Source organism: Falco cherrug, chromosome 6 (assembly GCF_023634085.1).
Source record: "Falco cherrug isolate bFalChe1 chromosome 6, bFalChe1.pri, whole genome shotgun sequence".
Classification (NCBI taxonomy): Eukaryota; Metazoa; Chordata; class Aves; order Falconiformes; family Falconidae; genus Falco; species Falco cherrug.
This window is the reverse complement of record NC_073702.1, coordinates 28,057,743-28,080,574: the sequence shown is the minus strand read 5'-3', so window position 1 is coordinate 28,080,574 and position 22,832 is coordinate 28,057,743. Positions and strand designations below refer to the sequence as shown.

The 22,832-nt window shown below is 37.6% G+C and overlaps 1 protein-coding gene across 2 annotated transcripts; it reads right to left on the bottom strand.

The window, feature by feature from the left end:
• Positions 1 to 649: 649 nt before the first annotated feature.
• On the bottom strand, positions 650 to 22,831 carry CPSF3 (cleavage and polyadenylation specific factor 3). Of its 2 annotated transcripts, XM_055714175.1 has the most exons (18): positions 22,673 to 22,831; positions 21,741 to 21,804; positions 20,983 to 21,080; positions 19,948 to 20,076; positions 18,797 to 18,974; positions 17,105 to 17,194; positions 15,881 to 16,031; positions 13,630 to 13,805; positions 13,089 to 13,247; positions 12,176 to 12,322; positions 11,013 to 11,165; positions 10,485 to 10,593; positions 9,622 to 9,720; positions 8,423 to 8,517; positions 7,762 to 7,849; positions 3,855 to 3,924; positions 3,146 to 3,242; positions 650 to 847 (listed from the first exon to the last, which is right to left on the bottom strand). In XM_055714175.1, exons 1-18 carry the CDS (start codon positions 22,741 to 22,743, stop codon positions 746 to 748), a joined length of 2,076 nt encoding a protein of 691 aa, XP_055570150.1. In that variant the 5' UTR covers positions 22,744 to 22,831; the 3' UTR covers positions 650 to 745. The 2 variants fall into 2 exon arrangements, with proteins under 2 accessions (XP_055570150.1, XP_027657227.1); XM_027801426.2 differs by lacking the exons at positions 20,983 to 21,080; positions 21,741 to 21,804; positions 22,673 to 22,831 and having other exon boundaries at positions 18,797 to 18,846; positions 19,948 to 19,999.
• Between the last annotated feature and the right edge of the window lies 1 nt (position 22,832).

Genomic DNA, 22,832 nt, shown 5'->3' with positions numbered 1-22,832 from the left:
CCCCAGCGTGGCGCTTGTGCCTGGAATCCTTCCCTAGGGATATGCCGTTCCAGCCTGCCAGGAAGGCCAACCCACCAGCAGCCAGGCCCTGCGGGAGCAGCGGCTGCCCAGTGCCGCAGGAACAGTGACGGCCGCCATCGGAACGGGAGGCTGCTGCAGGCCGCAAGCGCTCACCTCGCTTGAAGCTGGTTTTGTTCAGGTAGTCCCACGAAGGGTGACACCTGTACACATAGACTGAAAGCTCCAATTAACCCCGGTATGCAAACACTGATTCCATTTTAAATGTGTTCAAGCCCCCTTTGACTTCCAGGAGATACAAGCGTGCAGGTAATTCCGTCCTTGCCAGGCACAAAATTATGTACAAGCTTTAATTCTGAGTATATGCAAACCCAGTACATCCAATTTATCCTACAACTGGTCGGTAATCTTCAGAAATATAACACTCTCTCAACTTAATTGTTTTAATTCTTTGTTTAGATAGGTTACAAATTTTCCTTATTTCTTGTATTTGCACATAAGAAAAAAGAACATATGCACTTTCCCTGATTTTACTACGATCTATATGCACAAAGATAGTTGCTATAAGGTTGCTCATCCATTATTTGAAATAACTCAGCACTTTCACAGTCACAGAATTAATACATTTGACTTACTGAAGAAAAAGATTTTATTTACTCTTAAAAAATAGTCCAAATAAATTGAACATTTAAAAGATTTTTGGATGTGACCTAGGTATCTACAGAGGTCAGTATACCGGGCTGAGGGCATCATAAAGCCTCTGTGCAGCCAGTTCCACCATTTCACGAAGGGATTCATCATCTTCGCTTCCTGGCTCACAGTCAACTGTCTGGGAACAAAAAAAGTAGTATATTAGCACCTCATATTCCTTTTTGGCATGTGAAGAATGGTCACAGGGTGAAAGGAAAAAGAAATAATGCAAACTGAAAATAAAGTTATCAACAGCAGCAATGTGTGGTTTTAAATGGTCTGCCAACAAGTAAGACTTCACAGAAGACTTACGCAAGTCCTGCTATGGAACAAGAAGCTTAATCTCGAGTTTTATGTTTGATTAATAACTTGTTTCGAAACTACTATGTAAAATGCATTACGTTCTGTAGATTACATTTAATTCAAAACCAAATAAAACCACACAAGGTTCTGTCCTTGGAGATTTCATTTTATCTGTGAATTCACCAGTGTTGTATTAGGTTGATCACCGGCGTTGCATTAGGTTGATACTGTAAAACACGTGCATTCATCACAGAGGTGCAGACACCTGTAATCAGGGAGTCTCCACACTGTTGTTTCCACACCAGTAAGATAACATTTACATCAAAATAAAACCCCAAAGAAATTAATTTATCACTAACCCAAGCCTTCCTAGAGAGAGATGCCCACCCTAAACATGCAAGCTGATCAACCTTCAGCCCAATCCCTTGACTGCTGTATCACAAAACCAAAGGGCATCATTTGCATAGTAATACTATTCTTGTTCCTGTGGACTTTCTAGGCTGTAAGACTGTACCTTCTCTTAATTCAGTATTGTTACTCTTCCAAACATGTAACTCCTTTCAATCATAAAGGTTTTTTTGGCAGGGGGTTGGGGGGAAAGGCATTTGAAACAGAGAACGTACACTTACCGTTACCTAACAATGCTGTTAAAAGCATGCTAACTGTAAGAGCACTGTTTTAAGAGTTAACGGTGGAAAAAATAAATCCACATGCCCCACCATATAGTCAGATCTATACTAAAGAGTTATTTTAAAGTTATTAAAGTATATAAAGTATATATATATAAAGTATATAAAGTTAAGAAGATACATATGCACATAAAGAAGGACAGATCTTTCTTGTAAGACTTGGTTCACAATGGCACAAGGTTGCCATTGCCAACACAGTATGTAAAATAAGTATTACAAAGATTAAGTATTACAGTGTTGGCAGCTGAGTTGCCATTAGGGTTTCTGTCAGTACGTAAGTCTTTTAACAATACTGACATATACCAGTACAACATGAAAATGAAATCTAACTTCTTGATTCAGCAGTACGCATTTTTTTCCAGTCTTGCTACTTTTTTCTCTCCATTGCAAAAGCTCTTTGCATCACTCCTGTATTTCTCTGTACTACGTATACACTGAAATGTAGCACATGTTTATCAAAAAACTAAAAAAAGATGACACAGCAAGCATGGTGTCTTAACTGCAACACTGTAATTCACTACCCTCTTAAGATAATTAACATTCATTTGTTCTGTTTCCATAGGTAACAAATTTTGGGCAGGGACCAACCTTTTCTTCTGGGTTTGTAGAATAATTAAAAACATTTGTTGTGGTCCCTAAGGACAGCATCTGAGAGCTACTCCAGTGGAATATGTTACTACTATGGATAGTGGTAATACATTATATATTTTTAATATGTATTAATAATGATAGAAAGTCAACACATTAACATGCTTAAGGACACAAAGGATGTGGTTTCAACCATTCTTTACAGTTCCACATTAGTTCAAGCAACTAGTTGTGATAGCTTCTTAAAACAGCCTTCTGACACGCGTGGCATCCAACTCTGAACTTGGCTAGTAAACTATTTCTTTTTGTGAGTATTTCAGGCTTACAGTTTAGCCACAAAAGGATCAAGATGACCAAAAAAAAGTTATTAGCAACATTCCTACTCTTTGATTGTCCAATTATTCCGACCAAAGCCTACGTTATAAGAGCATTTTAAAAAAATGTGTGGGTTAAATCTGTTTCTCCTCTACAAGCTTTCTTTATTCATTTTTATACGAGTAGAGAGCTGCTGAAAAATACTGGGTTTTCCTCCAAATTTACTGCATTTGTCACAGAAACATTGCTAGCATTTTTTTTTTTAATGAAGGAGAAGTTGTCTAGAAATGCTTCCATAAGAAATTCAGTAAAGTCAGCTTGCAGGCTGGATCAGTACTTCTCTCAGAAAGGCTGGGTACTGATCGACTCATGAGAATGTCAATGAAATCAATGGAAAGCAAATAGGCTTAAGTTGTTTTGATACCAAATACAAAAACATTTCCTTAGCAAATGGCTATATGATATTCTAGGCAGCACTGTAAACTAGACGGAAGACTCACCTCTGCTAAACACAGTTCACACAAGTGCTTTGCTGTACATACCCGAGTGTCCAGTGAGACGTTTGCAGTCTTTCCATCAACTGTGATGCACAAGACAGAGCCATCCTTTGAACTCACAGAGTCTTCTCCAAACATATCCCTAAAAAAATAAAAGACCTATGTGTGTAAGATGTGGCCAAACAGCAAACCTATGTTTTTATTTCTATTAAACTTAGGGCTCCAAAGGCATTTTTTCAGCAGAGTGACTCTCCTTTCAGCAACTATTTTTTAACCCACTCAGAAATAATTAACAAACACCAATCTAAATCATTATGAGAATGGGTATCACATGGGTAAGCATTTTAGTGAAATAAATCTTATCATAAATGAAGGGAAGGATTCCTTTGATTTCAAAAGAGGCAAGATTTTTACTTAAATAACAGAATATACATCAGAGCAAGTTTTAAAAGAGACCTGATCCAAAACGGTATTTTCATAACCATTTATAGCGTAATTTTGGGAGACAATTTAAAAATCTGCTTCTAGAAGTAAAAACTAGGCCCTGTATTCAAAATTTTAATGATGCTGAGAACTTTTTACTGTACACCTCTTTCTTTAATTAATTCCTGGCTTTCACAGAAATTAAGACTGAAGTAAATGTGCATAAAGTGTTTCTAAATAATTGTATCTTTAAACTGTATTATACTAAAATTATTGTATTTATATGATTAACAGTGATAATCTTCCTTTAGAAAAATATATGCCAACTTACTGAAGCATGATCTCCATCCTCTTCCTATACACATCCATATCTACTTTTTTGGAAATTTTATGTACTGCAGCTGAAAAGAAAAAGTCGTTTTACTTTCACAGACATTTGCTGAGAAGGAAAATTGGCTAATTGATACATCTGGTTTCTAACTGATTTTCATGAAAAACAATCCAAAAGCTACACAAAATCTGTTTAAGCAATTTATAAAGAAAATGTTTTAAAAAAGACGGAAGAGTCAAGGAAAGATGTACATTTTAAATATATATTCCCTGTATTTACCACATTTTAAAACAGAAAACTTTGCAAGTCTAATTCTCACTTTTATTGTTAACACTCACTACTTCTAAGAGATTTCCTTTTACTTAAAAATGAAGATGATTACTTTCATCATTTATTTATAATCCCTCCATTTTTTCTTCTTAAAGGAAAATCCTGTATCATGGAGGCTAGGAGCATGCAGAGAATACATAAAGTACAACTGGACAAGGAACGTGAGTAGTAGTAAGAGGCATAGACATTCCTGGAATGTGTTTCAGCATAGAGAGGTTGAAATAAAAATAGCAATACTGGTTTTAGACTTGGATTTGAAATCAAAAGGTAGTTTAAAACAAATAATTTTCTTTTGAATGTTATTATTTAAGTATTTGATCATTAAAGGAGCCAGAGTCTACAGGAAGAGATAATTGTGAAAATCACTACCTTTTCCACTGATAGATAAACAGATAAGGCTTTTGAAAAACTAGTTTTCAATACTTCTAAATCAGCTGAAGAATTCAGAGAACTGAACACAATGATAGTTAGAAATTCTTTGAATAACTTCTTGCAAGAGACCAAGCAAATTTATCTTAAAAATTTACCATCCCTTAGATAAGACGCAGTAACTGAATGTACAAAGCAAAATAACTTTATTCTGGAAATGAGGTAAAAGCAGGCACATCACCAGCTAAGTAACAATAACTTAAGATGTTTTAATTCACTCACTCTAAAATATACAGCTGCAAGAACTATTTACAATGTGGTTTTACTCCCCCCAAAAAAGCCCTGTAAGAAGCCACACCTGAGATTAGTTGGCAGAATCACCACCATGAAACAACATGAGAAACAACACTAAAAGGCACAACATAATACAAAGAGAAATTAACTGGAGGCAGGGCAGTGAAGCTAGATACTGTCATGTACGAACCATACAGAGAAAGCATAGACTACCAAAAGTCAGGCTAATATATACTGGCTGATGTTACAATAAGAAATTTTTAAAATTAGCAAATCAGCCGAAGATTTTTCCAGCCATATAAAGAAAGCCAGCGTTGTGGTTTAACCTCAGCCAGCAACTAAGTAGCCACTCGCTCACCCCCAGTGGGATGGGGAGGAGAATCAGAAAAAAGGTAAAACCCATGGGTTGAGATAAGAACAGTTTAATAATTGAAATGAAGTAAAATATACTACTACTACTACTACTACTAATTATTGTAATAAAAAGGGAGATAATAAAATGAGAAAAAGAAGTAAAATTCAAGGGGAGAAAAAAAACAAAACAAAAAACCGCAAAACAGGTGATGCACAGTACAACTGCTCACCACCTGCTGACTGATGCCCAGCCAGTCCCAGAACAGCGATCCCTGCCCCGGCCAACTCCCCCCAGTTTATATACTCAGGATGGTATCATATGGTATGGAATATCCCTTTGGCCAGTTTGGGTCAGCTGTCCTGGCTCTGCTCCCTCCCGGCTTCTTGTGCCCCTTCAGCCCCCTCGCTGGCAGGGCCTGAGAAGCTGAAAAGTCCTTGACTTGGTATCAATGCTACTTGGCAACAACTAAAAACATCAGCGTGTTAACAACATTATTCTTACACTAATCCCAAAGCACAGCACTGTACCAGCTACTAGGAAGGCAATTATTTCTATCCCAGCTGAAACCAGGACAGAGGAGGGACGAGAAGGAAAAAAAAAAAAAAGTAAAAAAGTACCATCCAAAGAAGTAGCAGAAAATAAAATTATAAAATTCCTTTTTTTGGTTGGTTTCAGTAGAGAACATGAAGGTGTGGCTAAAGGGGCTGTATATACTGAAAATTATCACAACCAAGATAAGAGAATTACATCTGAATTTGCTTAGATCAAGGTGACTGGAAAACCTCAACTGCTAAGTGCATTTATAAACTCAGGAGAAAGGATTTTTAATAAGTTTTTTGAGTCAGGTATGGGACTAAGCACCTAAGGAACACTGATTGCTATTTTATCTAAAATCATTAAGATAATGAAAAGACAAGAGAAGTAATCCAGGGAAAATAAACATTATTTGTGCGTATAGCTCTAGTGCTTTCCATGCTGGTTTGGAAAGAAAAATCTACTAGAAGTGTTATGAATAAAACATCACATGGGGTTCACAGTCAGATCAAGCCTGATTCCTCACTATCAGTCTCTGGTAATTTAAAATTATCAGTTATTTTAAGGATACCTTGTGGATCTTGACCATCAGACTTCGGTAGAGGCTGATACAGAATGACATGAAAAACCCTTAGGTAAGATGAGAAGATGTGGAAGAGTACAGAATTTTTAACATTGGAACTCATTAAAAGGGAGATGATGACAGAATGAGTTGACAGGGAAGTTGGAGGCTGAAGGGGTGACAAGTACAGGATATGGCACAGGATCTAAGACTGCTCTGAAGGCTTCTGGGTTCAAGTGCACACCTCAGATGTGTCCTGGGTTCTTGTCAGAAGGACCTCCTCCCCAGTACTCTAGTTCTCACACAAAGGAAAAACGGGCACTCAGGTCCCCGGTCTTAGGGTCACAGAACATACCCGCTGGACATTACAGACACAGCCCATGAGTTTTTAAGGTTTGACCTTGGGATAACTTAATAAAATCTCTTACTTTTATTGCCCTTTTGCTGAAAAAAACCCAAGAAAACCAACCACCAAATGGTATTACTTTTACGTAACACCCAAGGAATAGAATTTTGTGTTCTATTTGCCTAACCACATCCAAACTGGAGATGAATAGTACTCCAAGATGGATACCCAACTGTTGCTTATTTCACTAGGTAAGCAAACGTACCCAAAGGCAGAATTTATTAAGATTTCTGTAAGTTAAATAGTAATATATATTCCAAGTAATGATGCAGGTAGTGGGAAAAAAGTGATTTAAACCCCTAGAAAACAAAAAAAATATACCTTTAATTTAATGATAGTCCCATCTATCAAAATATCTGTGTCACTGTGTTGCCAAGCTGCCAACATTCACCCTCAGTGGCCAACCCAATATTCAATACTTGCTCCAGTTCCTTAGCACAGTGACATATGTTTTCAAAATCAAAACAGGGGAACAAAAAATATAAACTATCATCAGTAATGATCCCAATAAAACTGCTGTGATTCTTGAACAGCAACATGAAACTCAGTATCTGATGATGCTATCGCTACCCAATAATATTACTTGGTTACAGGGTCTATGAAGTGTAATTGTGAAGTTAGTCTGACTTTTTTTCAGCATTGCCTATTTAACTCTTGCTGATGTACAGGCATAGAAATACCACTCATGAATGGTAATCACAGCTTTCAAATGAGAAATGGAAATATTTAAATGAGGTATCACAAATTGTTTATATACAAAAATCTGAAGTAAGTAACATTTAACTTATTTTAAGTAAGGTCATGTTTCCAGTCAGCTACCAGTTGCCAAGAGAAAGTTTCAACAAATGAATGCAATACAAATAATAAAGACCAAGCTGTAATTCTTAAGTAGAAAATTAATTAAGTAGAAAATTTTACTCTCTAAAAAGTTTTACAAGGGGAGGAAGTACAACAGGGGAATTGCAATCTATTGCAAAGCATTATATCCCTATAAGCTTGATGTAAAAAAATTAAGAAGAAATGCCTCAGTTAAAAAAGCATACACTAAACTTACTACCTTTCTGTATTTTGGGATTTGACTGAACTTCCAGTATCACTGTTGTCACGGTGTCTGCATACATATCATTAGCAGGATTTGCCACCCACTGGAAGGTAAAAAAAATATAAAATCGTAATTTGAGCCCATTATTTGGGCTTAGTGAATAATGCAACATAAAAACAATGTAACAGTCCTTGCATTCTGCCATTTGCTTTTCTTTGAATTCTAGCTTCAAATGACTGTTACACATTTTACAACGAGTTATTAACTACTAACTTGGTATATTCCAGTAACTTCCCATGAAAATACAAGTTGTCGAGTGTTCCTGAACACATTTATGAAATAATTATTAATTACCAGAGTTATGTGGGGGGAGAAGGGGGAAGGAGGGAACACCATTTGACATTTTTTCCAATTACTATTTGCCAAATGAAAAAAGGGCACTGAATCTGCCTTTACACTCCTGAGTCACGACAAAATAAGAAACTAGCAGTGGCTAAATGAAACGACATGCCTTAACACAGGGCCATAGCTCAAGGGAAACTTTGTTCTAGCTTTCCTTCTACTTGTCATCCAACAGAAAACTACTTGAAACACTTAATTCTGCATGGCATCTATATGATACTATTTTGCAGAAACTGGAGAACAAAATACTTCCTTCTCCCTCACCAATGCCCACCTCAAGGACTACCATGCCTGGTTCCTGGATCACAGTAATATTTTTGAAAACCTTCAGGGCTGGTTTTTGTTGGATTTCTATTTCTTCTACATCACCTAGTAAGTGAGAACAAATGGTTAGCAAGAATACAATTATACTGAAAGCAAGACTAACTTCATCTGCATAAGAAAATTCGCCGTTTTAAGAATAAGAGGGGTTGTCTATTACTACAACTGCTCAGAGTAGCCTACAAAATATAAGCACATACTCTCTTCCCTTATCTGACAATATTGTGTTCTTTGTTCTGGATTGTTTGGGGTTTTTTTAGTATGTAATATTGGCCATTTTACTCGTTTTGAATTCTCTCATTTGACTAGCTCAGTACACTGATGTGAATACACCAATTAAAAAGAAAACAAACAAGAAATTTAACGCTCCATTTGCAGAATTAACTAGCTCCTCCTATACCCTTAAAGGATAATCCATTGCTTACGGAAGTGCCTCTGTGTGCCAGGCAGCGCTCAGGTTATGAGACCTGAACACCAACTGAACACACGTTTTCGCTTCACTAATATGAATTAGATGCTGACACTAAAGAAGAAAAAAAATTCCTGAGCTTTAAAACTGGGAAGAAACCTGCAAAGCGTGCTTTTAACAAACTAGGACAGGAGTTGCCCTTAACCTTTAAGAAAACTTGACAGGGGTACCAGGGATCACACTAGAGGCAGATTTAAATTGCTCCTGACTCAGAAAAAGTCAACAAGGCTGAAGTAACAAGGTTATATTCTTGACACTTGGGGAGGGACAGAAGAGGCTATCTATCACAAAGGCGGTCAGAGCTTTTGTTTTTATTAAATGCCATTACCCATTCTATTTTGGGGCTGGAGATAAAAGATCAATTAATACATTTTATATGAGAGTGGCTATAGCACTCACTTTGGGGGCTGACAGGAGACAAAGATCGGCCTAAGCTCTATATTGCTATACGTTAATGATCTTGTGAAACAACTACAGCAGAATCCCCCCAAAAAGGATGTATCATACTCATGAACTGGATCTGGCAGAAGCTGCATAATCTAATGAAAGTTGTAAAATATGAAACAAACTGTGGCACCTCAGTTACTGGCAAAGAAATTTCCACTCAGAAGACCTCTAAAGACTAGAAGTTGTTCTAAAAGTTGACCACTATGAACCATAACCATGTCTGCCCAAATACACACCAGTAAGTTTTTGTAGCTGGTAACAGAGCAGATTAAAAGGGCCCGTGTATGGAATGGCTTGTGTCTGTGTTACAGTGCTCATCGCCAAGTCTGTATAATCTGAAAGAATTTTAGAAAGTAGGTATTAAAAAATATCCATCTGAATTTACTTCCTAAAAAAAATATTGCCACTATAGATGAACAACGGCATCAACACATCTAAAACAGAGTGTTAAAAACGACAATCTGTAAAGAGGAAGGTGGAGCATCTATTGTAAGATAAATAATATATTTGTGGTTAAGAAACCAGTAAGAGCTTGTTATTTTGCCATACCCATTAGAGGCAAACAATGAACTAGAAATTCAGTGCAATTGTTTTCCCCCAAGCTCTTCTGACCTTACATTTAATTAATCTTCTATTTTGAGAACAGATCCATTTCTTTAGGAATAAATAGCATAGGAGTAATGCAAACATTTTCACTGTACTGCAATTTTTTATACTAAAAACTAATGCCATTTTAGAAACTGGGAGAACACTTGATCAAGATGGTCTTTTGTTCTCGCTGGCACGTTTTATGCATATTCAGGCAGAGGAAGAAGTTTTAAGTAACAAGAAGGGAAATGGAATTTGGCTTCTTTTATCTGACAGAAAGAACAGAAGAGATTTTAAACTTCAGTGGACAATGAATCGAATGCTTTTCTTCTCACTACAACAGTTCAGAACTTCAGGTAAAACTTAACCAACATAATCCCAAGATGTTCACTAATTGCTTATCAAACACAAAATTACAGAAAAAACACCCAGTATTGTATGTGTTCTAATGGCAAAAGAAGGATACAGTAAGTTTCAGTTACCTACTGAGCACATCACTGTCTTTACTTACTGGACAGGTCACATGGAGAAAGGATGTGATAGTTAAAATTTCTTTTAACTAGGATCCCAGAAATTCTCTGTCCTTGCTCTGGTTTCTTATCTGCTAAAGATCCCATCACCTGGAATCAAAAGGACACACAGTGCAACAAGGCACTCTGAAGTATTCATAGCTTAAAGGTAACTATGGAGATGAAATACAGTTTTCTCAGAAAGGTCAAACATAGCAAAAAATTAACTCTGAAAATAAAAGGTCAGAGTAACCAACAAACATTCTGAGATGTAACACAAGAAAAGGCTGGAAGAGTGAAGAGAAAAAACAATGACCACCAACCAAATAAATAAGTAAATAGCCCCCAAACCACCAACCAACCAAAAAAAAAACCCCAAAAGCAAACCCCAAATACAAAACATTCACATACTTTGAGTCCCTGGAAAACATACACAATCTGAAATCAATTAAAAAGACAGGCTTGGAAGAAAATGTTTTTATCTCAGAGGAAAATACTGTTGTACAGATAAGAAAATATTCATTTTATACCTTGGCAAGTTTTTCTCCTCTGAAGTTTAATGTCACAGCTTCAGTATTCCTAGGATTATGAACTTCTATGTGAACTTCATCATTATCCTCATATTCCCGTATCAATGCTGCTTTCAATCTGGCCATTTCATTCTGTTCACCATGAACCAAAATCTATGGGAAAGACAGTTTCCCTTTTAGCAGAAGTTATTTGTCCAACTGGACATGTTTAGTAAACAAATTATCCAAGAAAACTGCCCCCTTGTATCTCATTTTTATAAAAATGTAATTTTATGAGGTCACGATACACGAAACATTAGCTCAATTATATTACATAGTTCTATGTGTGTCTTTGATTTCTATGCAATATTCAAAGGCCTAGATCTCACAATTCTGAGTATTAGCAGAAAAATACATGCAATCAAGCCGAATGCATTCCAGAGATTCCATTTAACCTTTCATACACAGACAGACTGTTATATTATGAAAGGTAATTATTAACTTAAGTTCAACAATAAAAATCAGTTAGCTTTACATTTTTGTGTCTGCATGTAGATAAACATAATAAACATGAAATTCAGACAGGATGCTTCACAGTTCACAATTTTCTTTGCCAAGTTAAATCCTCTTTTATTCTGTTATAATTTGTTTTCTTTCTTATCCATGCTGGCACATTGATTCTCCTCCAGTCTCATTACGTTTCAGATCCTACTCCCCATTTTCATATTCTCGACCTTCACACCTCCTGCTCCCTGTGATTTGCTCACGCTTTTCCCCCTCAGGTGCTGCCTTTGTCTTTTGCTGCCTGCTACATACCTTCCATCAATGTTTTCTTGTTTATTCTGGGGCAAATTCAAGTGAATTATTCCAATACCAGTGTCCCAAACTTAATGTTGTCCTACGCTGTATCTTACTTATGCAAAACACTGCTGAACAGGTTACGGACCATACCACTTTCAAGAAAGTCATTCCCAGATACCCCACATGCAGACAGTCAAAAGCAAGTTCATCTTTACTTTGCTAAGGTAACATGATGAAAAATGGTTACACAATCTCCACCTTTTATTATTCAAAGCACAGGGATGCTAGCTAGTGCTAGACACCAGTACCTGCCTTGATGACTCAAGGCTGTGAACTGGTGTGATGAATCCCACTCTGGAGAAATGGGCAGCATGTATACTAACCACATGTGGAGGTTTCAGAGCCCGGATAAATTCACTAGTTTGTTGATAATCCGTGTGAGCAGAGAAAGAAATGTAATCCACAGACATCTTCAATGGGAGTTTTTGCCCTGACATAGTTGTGATCTCTTCAGGTTCAGACATGATGTGCTGGAAAAGAAGAGTACTCTAAATAAAAAATTGAAATCCTCCTACAGACACCACACAACTAATGCTTTACATTTCAGAAATCAATGAGATAATACTGGCAACCAGGTTTAACGTGAGGAACTGAAAAATTCTTGAATTTCACAAAACGTACACTCACAAATGAAAATAGCACGCACAACACACACCGTTTCATCTGTTGCATTCTCAGCTGATCCAGGAGTTCATTCTTCTCTCAGATACATGTCTCTCAAATTTGCACTGAAATTATAACAAGTGTGTGACTTCTATTTCTAAAGATAAAACTAGATGTTCTGGTCACCCTTAGCTGCTGGAATTTGGAAGGAAGGATTTCATTCTCTGCAACTGGACAGTGGCACAACAGCTGTAAGGCAGTCTAACATCTGATACATAAGTACTGTCAGATTTAATATCAACTCCTCTAGAATTAGTTAGGGCTCCCCTCAAGAAGTTAAATGGCGGAGGGGTCTAAAGGTGGATAAAAGTATCTATCATTGTTTCTCATGGCAAGATAACTGCTGCTAGAAAAGATTATTCTGTATAACATCACTGGAAATGGCCATATGCACATTTTCCTGTACTTTTCATTAGTATTAGCCAAAAGCAATTAGTTTTGACTACATAATTATGCATACCTGACAAAAATCTCAGTAAATCCAAATAAAGACACTTGCTATGGGCCAGTTCTTTTTAAACACAACTTGAGTACTAGTTTGTATTAAGAAGTTGTGGTGCATTAGCAACTCACCTTGGCAAGGGTTCCTTCAACACAGTACCCTGCTATAATGACTCCGTTTCTCTTATCTGTGCACCAGCTCTCAAACAACTCTCTGGATAAGCCACTCTGCATCATACCTGGGGAAGCCATCACAACACTTGGGCCAATATCATCGAAATGATCCATACTCTAAATGGACAAAGAGCAAGAATATCAGTTACCGTAACTCACTTAAATGAGGGCAGCCTAGCTGCACCCTTGAACAACACACAAGTGAAGTCCTGTGTGCACAGATTATACCCGATCTTTGTACCAAGTGCCCTGTGCAGGAAAGTGCCTCCAACTGATGCCTGTAAGGAGCAAACCATAAGCACAGAGATCTACAGTGGAAGAAAATTTGGGCATAAGCTCCCCTCGGCCAGCCCTCTATAAACACTGGGATAGCAGGTAACTCAGATATAAACCTGTACCTAATCAGTCTGTTAGGGTAGTACCCACACCAACTACTCAGCAAGTATGAACTCTTCTGTCACCCTTCCTCTTTTGTAAGACAACCTTATCTCAAGCTTACCTTCAGATTACTAATATGCTTGAAAACAAATGGATTGTTGATGTTAATTTGCTTGCGGATTTTGTCATTCATGGCATTGACATATGTCTGATAAACTGCCATACATTTCTTTGCCAAAGAGGAGGCATAGTATATAGGGATATCATGGAGTTCAGGGTGATTCTGCCAGTATTCATCTAAAACAACCAAACAAACAGGCAAACAAAAAAGAAACAGATGAAATTCATATATTTTTGGCAGGCCAAATTCCAATCAATCATCAACTTCAACTACAAGGTATAAAGTATACCTTACGATATTACACAGCAATAAATCTACTTTTACGACAATTCAAGTTTTACCACACCACTGTAATAAAGCTAAAATGTCTCTGTCAAATATTAATTATACATGTAACAGCTAGGGACATCTGCATAGAATATATTGGCGAGAACTCACTACATCAAAAGTTCTGTAGAACAAATCCATGGAATTCAAGGCATAAAGGGATCACCCAGTTACCAAGTCTGGCTTCCTGTGTACCACCAATAGTTATATTTTACAAGCTTAACTGAAATGAAACCAGGAAAAAAGGCTCCACTAACCACAACTTATTTTACCACTGACGACAGTAACCATGACCTTTACTAAACACAAAAAAAGGAGATCTGAATGCAGCTCTACAAACATAACTTACTTGTTTTCCCACTTGGATACAGTTCTGCTGGTCTAAAATCTATTTATATTGCAAAAGTGAGGAACAATCATCCAAAAATAGAGGCACACTCTTTTGGCTGTATTTGTACATTTAAAGAGTACGTCTGATTTGCAGACAAAGCTTTTCAGAACATGTCAGAGAGGCTCACTGCCATGACTGTCTTAATAAGCTCAAGTGTAAGGTGGAAGCAGCCAATAGAAGATAACCAATAGCAGGACTTAGAGTAACATTAAAAGACTGCACCCATTGTCACCATTTTCTACACCATAATGCAGTATTTATTTTTTTTGTCATACACTTATGGAAAGAAGAAAAACAAAAGCAGAAGCCTGCGGGCTCAGTTGTGTAGGCATGCTAGGTGCAATAGCATTTTCTACTTAATTAAGCATCCAATTGCATGTCTAGCTTTACTAGACGTATTTTCAAGCCTATCTTTAGAAACTCACTTTAATAGCTACACACAGTAAGGAGAGGCCAACAAATTACAAGCTACTGGCTACTTAAGATTTAAAGTGTTCAGTTTTTATCTTCTCTATAAAATAAAAAAAAAAAACCCTCAATCAATGATAAATAGTAAATAATCCTACAACATCGACACCTATTGCTTAGGTATTCTACGAATAGAATACCCATGCCTAGATCCAAATTTCTTGTTAACATTTAAATACACCAGTAACACATTTTGAAAACAAGCTAGTTCCTAATATTGAGCTAAACTGAAATGGAAAGCAGGAAGAATTTCAAGTATTTTAGGTGACACTTTAGATGCCACACCCCTAAAAATAAGTATTTTAGTTTTGAGATAGTTATCTTTTGATCTTGCCTATATTTGCACGAGCAAAAAGACTAGTGAAAAATCACATTAACATAGTATGAATTAAATGTGGTAAAAGGAAGTGAAGAAGCTGGAAATAATTTATTTTAAAACTGTTTAATCTGAAGTACCATGTAACAGCTACCTATATATTTAATGTGAAGTGGCTTGTTATGATCATGTGTAATTCCCCTCTCCCCACCATTTTTGCTCCGCTTAACAAAGCCTAATTTGCTTTCCCATCATCATTAGGACTTTAGAAATGCTAGAAGTGTGTGTTATGGTCTTCTCAGCTTTTCCTATAAAGAATTCTTCATATAGGTTTGTGAATTAAAGGGGAAATACAGTGAAACTTTGGAACAAAATACACCCTTTTTTTTACCAGTACAGTTTAAATAGAACAGCTGTCATTGTGACTGCTTACTTTTCAGTCTGTTATAATAGTCCCTATTTGCCAAAATCCTGGTTCAACAAGATTCAAAAGTCAAGCACATACTACCATGCTATTACCCTTTCTTTTCTAGGTCTCCATCCCAACTCACAAAGCAGAACTGTCTCGTTCGGTTTATTGGATTTTTTGCATTTGAACAAACATGCATTGTATATTCTCAGGTAATTAACATGCTAGAAAATGACTGAAGAGTTATTTAAAAAACTATGATATCTGAAAGACTGCACATGAAAACATTCTCATTTACCTCTATATGACTTTTATTAAGAGGAGCTGGTAATGTACATACCTAAAATTAAAAGTAGTTCTTGAGCTCGACCCAGGGCAAACACAGGAATGAGACCTCTACCTCCTCTATTTACAATGTCGTGAACGGTATTACAGAATCTTGCCTCTCGTTCTTCCCTTTTTTCATGAATATGAGTACCATAAGTGGATTCCTACACATGGAGAAACCAAATACTAAAAGCACTGACAGAGGCTACCTCTTGTTCTTCTCCTCTGAATCCAACAAGAAAATGCAGAAAAACATACTGGTATTAACATGGCAGGGAGGGGAGGGAGAGGGGTAAGGTGAAGCGAAACATCAAAACCACCCCCATTAAGACAAATAACCAAAATTTCCCCTCTCCCAAAGTCCTCTCAGCAATCTGGAAGACAGATCCTGTTTGCAAAAAGAAAGAAAAACAAAACCAAACAAACAACCAAAAAGAAGTCAGAACTATTAATTTTGATGCTTCTTTTAAAAGGTTTCAAATTTAGCATACTTATTTTCCTAACTGGAAATGCTGCCACTGCTTTGATGAAGGGGTTATCATGTTCACATGACTCAGTAGTGGTACATGTGCCACAGTTCAGAAACACCTAGCCTAAAACATAGGAATACACAAAATACAAGATTTTGACATGACTTAGAATGAACTTATCAGTCATAAAAAGCTACAGAAAGTTAAAGAAGGGACATAATAAATGAAATCTTTTTAAGAATTACTCTGAAAGATCCCACTGTTAATTCCCAGATGCAACTGTTACTTTTAAAATTTCCCCTGAGCTTCTAATTTTTCAAACATAGATTCAAAAGAAAACCATTTTGCTCAGAGAACAAAACAAAAAAACAACAAAAAAAAAAGGAATAACACTCAGGGCACCTCCACCCAGGACTAATTCTCAACATGACTGGAAATAGGTTAGGATCTACTACAGAAAGATATCTGGCTAAATTGGGGTTTGTACAACATATCTAGCAAACCCAAGTCAAAACCTAATAAATCTCCCATCTTGAAAACCTTTGTTTAGAGTCTTAAGGAATGTAATCAGAAGAATTATAAAACGAAAACTAGAGTGAAAAGAAATGCTGGGAGTGTTCTGAACACCCAAGCATTTGGATATTTAACAGACATCATGTACTGCCATTAAATCTCCACTGTCTTTCTCATTACATTTTAGCTTTCATTAAATAATACCCCTACACATATTTAATTGCTGATTAAAGAAACAACTTTGTAAAACTTACAATTATAAGAATATCAGGTTTAATATTGGGAATCTCTGCTGCCATCAGATGTCTGTCTTCCTGTCTTGAGAAATCACCTGTATATAAAAGCTATTGAAAACAAAGAGAAGCAGTTACTCTGATTACAGGTTCCACCATGTCAGCAGTCTTTAAAAAGCTGGTGTATAGGATACTTTTAAGCAAAGATGGTTTTAAGGAATTTGTGATAATAAGGTCACTTGCACTTTAAATAAAGCCTCTTCTGATGTGGACAGTGCTTACAATATTAGACCAAAAGTACTACAACATAAATATTTTAACCACAGGAAGTGAAGGTATTTCAAGCAGTAGTGTAATTCCAAGGGAACATGGTAAACAACTGTTGAGATTTTATCTTTCTTTTGGGACATAAAGGTGCCGTTTTCAGCCTTTTGCATATGTGCACTGTCCATTAAGAAGAAAAAACTGTTGCAACAGAAAATATAGCAGGTCCTAAGTTGAAGTAAAAAGCAGATAAAACTGCATTTACATATCAGAATGCAAATATAATGAATAATCCAATAAAATTACTTATTAAAAATTATTCTAAGATTTTCTGATACTAAAACAACTGTAATCTAGTATTTCCCAAATGGAATGACCATGTTCACCATTACACCAAGAAGTAATTTGTGACTGTTAGTAAATGGGTTTTTAACTGCAGGGTGGAATGCAGCTCTCTGTGCCCAAAATGACGGTTTCAAAACCCAACATTTTTTACTTAATCATTCCATTGATGAAAATGTGAGTAATAACAAAACACATAGTCAGCAACAGCAAATAACTGGTAATCTACTATCACATTCCTCATTTGCATCACAGGAAATTAAAGAAAATTATGGCTATTAAACCCCAGAACTTTTGAGTCATGCATAGTAAGAGGGAAATCTCTTTCTCCATCACGCTTTAATGAGGGGAAAATAAAAAAAACAGCAGTAAGATGTCTAAATTTTATAGCAATCATTGTAAATTCAGTTCTATTTCTATACTTCTTTTTAAACTTTTCGAATTCTCAATCTTTGTAAACCACAAACAAAGTCCTACTAGACAGCAAGCCTCAGGACCACCACCTCTCTTTCCCCTTCAAGGTTGTAGGAAACTTTGCTTGGGCCACAATTATCCTACTGAACTCCAATTCATGAGATTAGTTTCAAGTATCTGTTTTTGACACAGCGCTGCCTGTGATTACATGATGACTTATTTAATTTCTCTGTACCTAAAATTAATAATAATCCTGTTTCTTTAGGTACTTTAGACTGTTACATAATTCACATACTTTGACAAATGCGATTTAAGCACTCAAGACAGGCAGACATGGTAAATAGGAATTACAAAAAAACCCATCTGTTCACAGATTTCACAAAAATGCATTTTTTGTAAGGCTGCATCAGCTATCAGCTATCTCTGAGCAGACCAGGAAGGAAAACTACATGTTTACTGGTTCCATGTCTGAGTCATAATTCGCTCCCATAAAATCCAAACACCCTACCCGGTTCAACACATGCGCCACCTGCTAGTTCTAATCAATGAGAAATTACATGCTCAAATTCAAGGCCTCCCACCAAGTCTACTTGACAGCTCCTGTCACAGCAGTGGGGCTTAACACACAGTAACAAATAATTAATGACTACATTAGAATTCAGGCTTGATTTCAACTTTATAATTAAAAAATACCTTCACACCAGCTATTTCAATCATAAACATGGCTGCTCCCAGAACGTGGCCTGCGTGGTAACACCAGAATTTGATTCCTGCCACCTCTTTCACTTCATGGAAGTTGATGGTCTCAATCTTGTCCATGCTTTCTTCAAGGTCTGTTTCTGTATATAGCATGTCATCCGCTGATATATTACTGGATATAAGTGAAATGGCTAAATATCAGCTCATTTTACCAGCTCAGATTATATAACAGATGGAAAAAAAACTTCCTGGATTTTTCCCCACTGACAGTAAGACTTCCATTCAGTAACGCTATGTCTCCTACGTTAGAAATCAAGTCCAGGTACTCTAATGTAGTTCACATAAGCAGAGTTAAAGCATCTTTCTTTTGAAATGCCATGCTAGAATAGTCTTTTTTACTTCAGGATCTGGTCTGTATTTGTCTAGAAGTACCAAAAGATTCCCAGCCCTGGACAGAGATGTGCCACTTAGCTTGTAACAGTCCTCAAACACCGAACTAAACCACACATCAGCCCAGAAAACACAAGTTACAAGAGGACTGTTTATCAGCTTTCTGACCCAAGCTAGAATCTGCTGAACTGAGGTATGCTCAGGCCCACTGCTCAGGATGTAGGAAAAGTGTGTCAAGGCATGTAATGGAAGAAAAAAAAAAAGGGGGGGGGGGGGGCTGAGAGAGTAATCTCCTCCCCCCCCCAAAAAAAACCCCATGTAAATAATAGAGAACTCTTTGTATATTTAATATTTAATCTGACCTTGTCCTGAATAATGATTTATATCTTTAGGGGTTTACAATTCAATACTTCTGTGAAGCTTAATTAAGAACAGACATTAAAAAGCATGAGAACAAAAGAGTGTCTTAAGAGAGACAGACAGGAAGAAAAAGGGATACTATTAAAGGTCCAAACAAGGCAAATGAAAAAAATGAGGAAAGAAGTATTTTTTTTATTGATAGGAAATTATTTGAGAGACACATTATCCATGAGGCAGTAAGAAGATTCATTACTCCTAACCTGGTTCTAATGTTGCTACCTGTGGCGATATCCAGGTTCATCTAGCCACCTTTGGTGGCTTCATCCTCGGTTTCCTATTGGATATATAGGTGAAATAATTCAGGAGGTGAAGACACAACCCATGGGTCAGCTTACCTGACTTTGACATAGTCTGAAAGTAGCCATCTATAAATAGCTTTTGTGGCATGAGTCATAAATGTCCTTCCTTTAAAACTTGTTTTCTGCAAAAACCATGGTAGAGCCCCACAGTGATCTAAATGGAAACTTAAAATAGACACACAAATCCAATTAATACACTGACATTATATAACATCAATATATAACATATAATTCAGTAATTCACTGGATTAACATGGTGTCATGAAAATCCAGAAACAGAATTTTCAGTCTTATTGTTAGCTATGCTGGTCTACATTCTATATATTTAGTGACTAGAAATGCAACCAAGAAAAGGTAAGAGTAATACAGGAAATTCCCCATTAACTGCAAAGGTTTTATCTATACAACTTAAAAATTAATACTTTTGTAATTTACATAGAGGAGGAAAAATAACAGGAACCAGGAACACAATATATGTCAAAGATAGAAGAAAGTCACAAATGTGATCTTAAGTTTGCATGTTGGACACTACAGACTAAAACATGAGCTACTAAAGTAATATTATTTGGCCACACTTCCAGTTGGCCCTATCTTAAGAATGTACTTTTGAAATACAGGTCAAACAAGCATGTATCATGAACACTCGATATTTTATAAAGACCCTGTTATGACTGGTTCAATCATTTAGAAATGGCTTTCCTTGTCTCTCAGCCAGTAAACAATACTTAAACCACATTCAAAGCTTGCTTAAGTCTCTAAGAACATTCTTCATTCAAAGCCAATCGAGCAAAACCCACAATGAATACTTTTCAGTAGCCTTCGTGTAGAAAACTCATTTTAGAAGCTGTCACCATGGTGTTAAAGCAGGCCAGGTTATAAGAAAGTCAGACATCACAGCGAGCTCAGAGGAGGGCTGTAATGTCAAAAATGGCTGAACTTCCTTAATTCAAAGAAAGTTGGCAACTAAATTTTTGCCATGCCATTACCATCTATGTAACACCCATTTTCAGTCTGTCAATAACCTACAAGTGAACACAGCTCAGCTTATTTGTTCTCTTAGGTGCAACTTACTGACTAATTAGGAGGAGATCGATCTCAGCAGGATCTATCAAATCAATATAAGGAAGAGCATCCATTCCTTCCAGTCCAGGATGGATTCCACAATCAAGCTTGAAAATGAAAGAAAGTTAAAGCTTCTAACAGAACATGTGAAAAACTCTCTTCCATTCTGGTCTAAAATAGTGACTGGTAACTTTTAGAATCATGCAAAAAAAGTACCGTTTCCTTAAACACAGCTTTTAGCATTGGATTTCACATCTCAGGTTTCTGTCTAAACAAACGACTTGCCTTCGTTGAGAAACGGAACACCTTTCACAAGATCCCAGTCTTTGTTCACATTTTGTACCTATGCAAGCCTTCATTCACACTTCAACACCACCTGCATATACAGAACTAGTGTATGCAAGTTATTTCAGCCAACATCACACCTAAGACAACAGCTGGAAGACGCGTGTGTTTATATGTGACTGTTTACACACAACTGTTGGTAAACATTAGCCTTAGGCTCCACTGAAACCTAACAGGCATAAATGTTAGAATCTGTATTTCAGACACATAGGTTCTGTTTGGGGATATGGATTTATTCTGCAGGACAGCCTCTGTACGTCTACAGTCCTATATGCTATATTGTTCCAGAAAGCTACAGAACATGCCTCTTCCAGCACAGTGCCTGACTTCAGTGCAGGAGGCTGAATTTAACCCGTAACATCTTTCTGTGATCTGAAGTATCATAATGAGAGGGTGTACAAACACATTCATGCAATAATTACCATTATTTTTCTTCCTTTAAACTCCAGAATAATGCATGACCTTCCTACTTCTTGGCCAGCACCTCTGCAAAAGGACATCAAAGTTGTAAAAATTAAAACAACCTACACCATACAGATGTAACTGTGTACTGGATGCCTCTAGAGGGATTATTTTTCTGCATAGAAATAATGATTGTACAGTCCTTTTAAACTCAGATAAAGTAACTGAACAGCTACATTTATCTCAATGGAAATGAGACCCTACTTAATGCAGCAGAAATAAAGAAAATCTGTTTGGGGAAAATATTTTTGTCTCTTCTGGTTTTTATTGCATGCCTGCGCACTCGAGTCTCAAAGTACTGTGATGTATGATGAATGGAAAGTTTATGTAGGTAGTAGCATCTTCAGGTTGTCCAGAAGACAACTCTTGTGATGCTGCCAGAAAAACCTTCAAACAGCACTGGGCATCTTTACCAGAAGAAAAAAATTTCAACTTAAAAACACTACAAAACCTATGATGCTGTCAAAGCATAAGAGGAAAAAAAAAATTTCTCAGATAATCTTAAGTAGTGCATCAGGGCAGGACGCAATCCTTCTAACCGAGTATGACAGCTACCCCTGAGCCTGCAGGCTGCCGGCTCCTTGGAGAAGCAACCAGAGGAAAAACAGGACGGGGGAAAAAAGCAGCTCGGGGGATCCCGGCGCCTCCAACAACGTTTCGCTCGGTCCGCCCAGGGCACGGTCCCGCCTCACCCATCCCGTGGCACCACCGGTGCCTGGGGGAGGCGCCGGCCCGCGGCCCGGCAGCAGCCCGGTCCCGCTCCGGCCGGCGGGCCTGCCCGCTAGCCGCCCGGCGGCCCCGGCCCCGCCAGCCCCAGGCCCAGGCCCAGGCCCAGCCCCAGGCCCGGGCCCACCGCGCAGCTCCCGCCGCCGCGCCCGCCCCGGGCGCTCACAGGGGCCGGATGAGCAGCTGATCGCTCTCCTCCGCCGGGATCAGGGCCTCGGCTTTCCGCTTCGCCGACATGACGGCGCCAGCCCCGGCGGCGGCCAGCGCGCTCCCTCCCGCCGCCGGCTCCCCGCCCCCGCCGCCTTCCGCTTCCTCCCGGCCGCGCC